This window comes from Molossus molossus, unplaced genomic scaffold (genome assembly GCF_014108415.1).
Source record: "Molossus molossus isolate mMolMol1 unplaced genomic scaffold, mMolMol1.p scaffold_m16_p_13, whole genome shotgun sequence".
NCBI classification, from domain to species: Eukaryota; Metazoa; Chordata; class Mammalia; order Chiroptera; family Molossidae; genus Molossus; species Molossus molossus.
Window position 1 is genome coordinate 86,182,257 of NW_023425348.1, and position 6,000 is coordinate 86,188,256.

General features: G+C 39.9%; 2 protein-coding genes across 2 annotated transcripts; both read right to left on the minus strand.

Annotated features, from left to right (window-relative positions):
• Positions 1-2,626: 2,626 nt before the first annotated feature.
• On the minus strand, positions 2,627-3,760 carry LOC118628708 (prostaglandin E synthase 3-like). Its single transcript, XM_036259640.1, has 3 exons — positions 3,734-3,760; positions 3,126-3,305; positions 2,627-2,824 (listed from the first exon to the last, which is right to left on the minus strand). The coding sequence occupies exons 1-3, from the start codon at positions 3,758-3,760 to the stop codon at positions 2,627-2,629; spliced, it is 405 nt and encodes a 134-aa protein (XP_036115533.1).
• Positions 3,761-4,371: 611 nt separating this feature from the next.
• LOC118628709 (olfactory receptor 5B3-like) lies at positions 4,372-5,340 on the minus strand. Its single transcript, XM_036259642.1, has one exon. The coding sequence runs from the start codon at positions 5,338-5,340 to the stop codon at positions 4,372-4,374; it is 969 nt and encodes a 322-aa protein (XP_036115535.1).
• Positions 5,341-6,000: the final 660 nt, after the last annotated feature.

Here is a 6,000-nt window from a genome sequence, read left to right on the forward strand (position 1 = left end):
TAAATGTACAGACTAGCAAGCCACTGTGTACAGTCTTTCTTTGTCCTCCATGCTAGGAGATAGAAAAGTTTAAGGGTCAAAAAGTACCAAATGTACAGGCTTCAAAAACCATCTAAGTTAGGGCATTCACTAGTTTAACTAAGATACATTTAGAACACTGACAAGTGATCATTTCTGCACAACAATGTGAAATAAATTTTTTGAAAAATAAAACTTTTGGACTTCCTGTCAAGATTGTGGTATAGGTAAATGCGGTATCGACCCCCACTCCAACCACACCAAAATTACAACCAAACTACAGCACAACCATCATTTAGAGCCACCTGAAATCAAGCAGAATGGAAATCCTACAATTACGAATCAGCCATTGGCAGATCTCTTTGTAGCTAATGCTGGATGGTCCAGGATAGAACACAGGCAGTGGCCGACCTTGCCCCCAAGCCAGCACACCCAGTGGACAGCTTCAGACCACATTGAAACAGCACCAACCAACCACATCCACAAGTGACACACTCAATGAGAAGACTCAGTGGGTACCAGAGCCCTGCTGATGTAACTCTTGCTCTGTGTGGTAGGCCCCTACACAGCTGATTCTCCAACAGAGTCAGAGGCGAATGGTCAGTGGGCACAGCAAGTCCTTTCAACTGATCAGCCTGAGTAAATCCCTCCCATTGACATGCCAACAGCAATCCAGACTCAATTACAACAGAAGGGTGTCCAGTCCACACTAGGGGTGTTCTTGAGGGCCCAGCTGGGGTTATCAGGGAGGCTGTGCCACTGGATCCTATAAGACACCTACAACAATAGGCTACCCTATGAAGCCTAGGAGACAAAGCAACTCTACCTAATACATAGAAACAATCATAGGGAAGCAGCCAAAATGAGGAGACAAAGAAACATGTCTCAAAAGAAAGAATAGAACAAAACTCTAGGAAAGGAACTAAAAAAAGTGGAGATAAGCAATCAATCAGATGCAGAGTTCAAAACACTGGCTATAAGGATGCTCAAGAAACTTAGCAATACATTCAAGGAACTTAGGGAGACCTTCAAGGAACTTAGTGAGAATGTCAACAACATAGAAAAGGACCAGTCAGAAATGAAGGATGCACTAACTGAAATAAAGAATAATTTACAGAGAATCAAGAGTAGAGTAGGTGAAGCCAAGAATCCAACCATCAATTTGGAATATAAGGAAGCAAAAAACACCCAACCAGAACAGCAAAAAAAAAAAAGAATCCAAAAACAATGAGGATAATATAAGGAGCCTCTGGGACAACATCAAGCATGCCAACATTTGCTTCGTAGGGGTGCCAGAAGGAGAAGAGACAGAACAAGAAATTAAAAACCTATTTGAAACAATAATGACAGAAAACTTCCTTAACTTGGTGGAGGAAACAGACATACAAGTCCAGGAAACACAGAGAGTCCCAAACAAGATGAACCCAAAGAGGACCAAACCAAAACACATCATCATAAAAATGCCAAAGGTTAAAGACAAAGAGAAAAATCTTAAAAGCAGCAAGGGAAAAGCAGTTTGTTACCTACAAAAAAGCTCCCATAAGACTGTCAGCTGATTTCTCAAAAGAAACTTTGCAGGCCAGAAAGGAGTGACTACAACCAAGATTACTCTATGCTGCAAAGCTATCATTTAGAATCCATGGGCATATCAAGAGTTTCCCAGACAAGAAAAAGCTAAAGGAGTCCATCATCACCAAACCAGTGTTTTATAAAATGTTATATAAAATGTTGAAAGGTCTTCTCGAATGAGAAGAAAAACAAAAATATGAACAATAAAATGGCAATTAATACATATCTCAAAGATACAGAGAACTTTTTGTTGCTTGCCAGATGGGCGGGGGTTTGGTGAGTGGGTGAAAAAGATGAAGGAATTAAGAAGTACAGATTGGTTGTTAGACTTATGAGCCTCAAAGGGAAGTGGAGGGAGGGTGGGATGAGATAAACCAAAGACCTTCTATGCATATATGCATAACCAATGGACACTGACAATAGTGTGGAGAAGGATGAAGGGGGGCGGGATTTGGGAGTAGGGGGTCAATGGGGGAAAAGGGGAGGGACATCTGTAATACATTCAACAATAAAGACAAGTTAAAAAAAAAAAAAAAGGAAAATAAAACTTTAGTGGAACAATCCTGAAGAATATACCAAAGGAACAATAGGTTACCAGTTTAAGGTACCAACCAATTTGTTTCAGCCAGGTTGAGTCCATGTTCTGAAAACTAAAACTGAGGTTTTCTTCCCATAATCCAAGACCTTCTACCATGTCAAATACATGTCCTATCTATGTAATGAAGTAAAGGAGATTTAGGTGAAATGTTTTTATTTATCACAACTGCTGTATCAGTTGCCTAAGACTTCAACAGCATCATGGAAGTCTGGGAAATGTTCACGCATAAGGTTATTGCCTTAGCTGACTTAAAATTGCCCCATACAGTGGTACATATCAACCCTTAGTGAAGCCTTTCAGAAATCAAACAGGTTGAAAATGGATTAAAGGGGGCAAATACAGCATGTGCCTTTAGAGCTATCAACTCAGGAATTCTCTCAATTATAAAATCTTGCAGAAAAGTTATTTTTCTTCCTCAAAATCCAGTGATGGCAACATTCTTTATTCCTGATCTGGCAATTTTTCATCATCACTGTCTTGTGAATCATCATCTGCTCCATCTTCTTCTGGTAAATCTACATCCTCATCACCACCCATGTTGTTCATTATCTCAGAGAAAAGATCAAAATTAGACATGTCTTCATCTGAATCATCTTCCTGGTCTTTCCAATTATTAAAGTCCACGCTAAGCCAATTAAGCATTGCCATTTCTTCTTCTTTTTTTCAATTAATTAATTTTGTTACAGATGTTTCTCCTCTTTTTCCCCATTGACACCCTCCTCCCCATCCCGCCCACCCCATCCCGGGCTTTGTTGTCCATGTCCATCGGTTATGGGTAAATGCATATAAGTTCTGTGGTTTATCTCTTCCCTCCCCCTCCAACCTCCTCTTCTGAGGGTTGTCAGTCTGTGCCCTACTTCCAACTTGGCCATGACTGGCCAGCTTCTCCTTTTCCTAAACAACATAAAATTGATCTGTCTGTTTTTTTATGCTTGGAATCATTTGGATTAATACAGCGAAAAAGACCAATTTCATTCAAATGTTTAAAATTATCACTTTCTCCAAGACAACTGAATGTAAGTTTGGATTTTTCAAAATTTACATTAACATCTTCACTGTCTTTGACACAAAATTCAATAAATACACAGTCCCTTCGATCCCACCACTTTGCAGAAGCAGGCTTATTGTGAATGGGGCAGGGGCACCGGTGAGTGGGAGGGTGGGCCTCTCCGGCGGCAGCTGCTGGGCAGTGGGCTAAACTCTAGTGGCGATCCTCCGTTCTCCCCGGTGCGGCCTCTTCTCGCTTCCCTGGGGCAGCAGAAGGCTCCACCTGGGTCCCCAGAATGGACCACGCAGAGAGAGCGAGAGAGCGGCTACTCCGGTTGGTCCGGAAGAAGGGGAAAGTGTAGGAAAAGGGACCCCAGGACCTAGAATGAACGTGCGTGAGTGCAAGCGAGGGCTGGTCCTTTTCATAGTGTTTGCAACAGTAACAATGGATGACATTATTGCTAATCAGTGTTTGTTTGTTTGGAAAATATAACATATGGTAGTCATATACAAAAAAGTTGAAAAATTCCTTTACTATTTCGCAATAAATTTTTCTTATACTTTGGCCTTTATGCTTTTGAAAATCATCCTGTGAGCAAACTGTTTCTACCACTAGACTTGCTGAAGACAGAAATATTAATTCGTTTAAAATGTTAGACATAGGTAGCTCTGAGTAAAATAAGCCAAGAAAAGCATATCTCTTTAAATAAATATCCCTATCACATATTTCTTCATTTTAGATTCCTGAAATAGTTTTCAATGAGAGAAATAATCCTGGACATTACTGTATATTCTGATACATAAATTATTTTAACTTTTTAGTTAAAATTAGCCACACTCCACTCAACTCTTTTAACAAATTTTTCACTTTTGCATATATGTGCACACATGGGATTCTGGCATGTGCTTCTTTTCGTGGATTCTTGTGTGTCATATATGTTTCCATTGCCACATGGTAGAGAAAAAATAAAAATGTGAATAAATTAAATATAATTTATAAGGTTTCAAACTAGCAAGGGACCACAAATTCTTAAGGTCTCATTTGGTCCACTAATTTAAAAATCATGTATTTGGACACAATTGTCCTTTTTCTACATGACAGGCTTTTGAAGAAAAATTGGTATTATCACAGTAATTCAGAGGTATTGTGGGCCTTCAAATGTGAATCATTGCATGTTGAACATCGGACAGGAACCAAACTAGGTGTTGTGGACCCCATAACTGTAACAGGGGAAGCCTAGAGACAATTTTGCCTTCTCGACAAGCTTCTTGACTGCATTTTTTACCTCCTTGTTTCTCAAGCTGTAGACCAGGGGGTTCAGCATGGGGATGACCATAGTATAGAACACAGATGCAGTTTTGTCTATATCCATGAAATGACTAGAGCTGGGCTGTAAGTAAGTGAAGATAATAGTTCCATAGAAGATGGAGACTGTAATGAGGTGAGAAGCACAGGTGGACAAAGCCTTCTGATATCCCTCAGCTGAGTGCATCTTCAGGATGGTGACAAATATAAACAGGTAGGATATCAAAATAGCCAGGAGAGCAAAAAAGATGTTGAACCTTGCCACAGAAACAAGAATCAACTCACTAACATGTCTGTCAGAGCAAGAGAGAGACATGACTGCTGGAACATCACAGAAAAAGTGATGGACCAGATTTGACATACAGAAAGAGAGGCTGAATGTGTCCCTAATGTGGACAGAGGCATTCAGAAAACCAAAGACGTAGGAACCTATGGCAAGATGTGCACACACTCCTGTCGTCATGGTGGTGGTGTAATGCAGGGGTTTGCACACTGCTGCATAGCGGTCATAAGCCATTGAGGCCAAGAGGAAATTTTCCACAGTGGCCAAGGCTACAAAAAAGAACATCTGAGCAGCACAGGCATTGTAGGAGATGATCTTGTCTCCTATAAGGAACCCAGCCATGACTTTGGGAGTAACAGTTGTAGAGTAACAAAAATCAACAAAGGACAGGTTGCTGAGAAAAAAGTACATGGGAGTGTGGAGACGAAAGTCCATGAGAATCAAGATGATTATGCCCAGGTTTCCAACCACACTGATCAAGTAGATGAGGGTGAACATTATAAAGAGGGGGATCTGCAGTTCTGGGACATTGGTTAGTCTAAGGAGGATGAACTCAGTCACTTCTGAATTGTTCTCCATGGATGATTTATGGGCACCACAGAATGCCCTGTAGCAATGAGAAAAACAATGAACACTTGGATTAATAAATACAGATTGAATAGAAATTGAAATGCATAGATAGAAAGATGATAGATGTACATTTTTACTATGGCAATAATTCTTACCTCACTATTCTTTTTTTGAGAATATGTGGGATTCCTTTTATTCATTCAAAGTTACACGTTCTTCATGAAAAAAAATATATCATTTTCTAGATAAAGATAGTTATGAAGTCTTCAGAAAAATAATTTTTTGTAATAACAATAATTAAAACAAGTTGTTGTTTTTTCCATTGGAAGACCAGACTTTTCAGATTTAAGGTCATTTTGTTCTCTATTTAACTATTTTTTATGGATTATTTTTATTTAGTTTTTAGAGAGAGAGAAAGGGAGAGAGAGAAACATCAATGTGAGAGAGAAACACCAATTGGCTGCCTCTCGTACGCCCTCCACTGTGGACCGAGCCAGGAACCCAAGCATGTACCCTGACCAGAAACAGAACCTGGACCTCTCAGTCCATGGGGCGATGCCTAATCCACTGAGCCACACCAGTTGGCCCATTTAACTATTTTTTACATTATTCATTCCCTTTTACTTTTCCTCCGTACACTGTTTAATCTAGATCTTACCCTATCTGGGC

What these genes read in the sequence shown, in the direction of transcription:
- LOC118628708 (XM_036259640.1), bottom strand. Translation starts at nt 3,760, where the DNA reads ATGATTTTCAAAAGCATAAAGGCCAAA. An exon ending in TCAAAAGCATAAAGGCCAAA is followed by an intron (nt 3,306 to 3,733) that starts GTATAAGAAAAA and finishes ATTCACAATAAG; the next exon opens with CCTGCTTCTGCAAAGTGGTG. An exon ending in TTCGCTGTATTAATCCAAAT is followed by an intron (nt 2,825 to 3,125) that starts GATTCCAAGCAT and finishes GAAATGGCAATG; the next exon opens with CTTAATTGGCTTAGCGTGGA.
- LOC118628709 (XM_036259642.1), bottom strand. Translation starts at nt 5,340, where the DNA reads ATGGAGAACAATTCAGAAGTGACTGAGTTCATCCTCCTTAGACTAACC.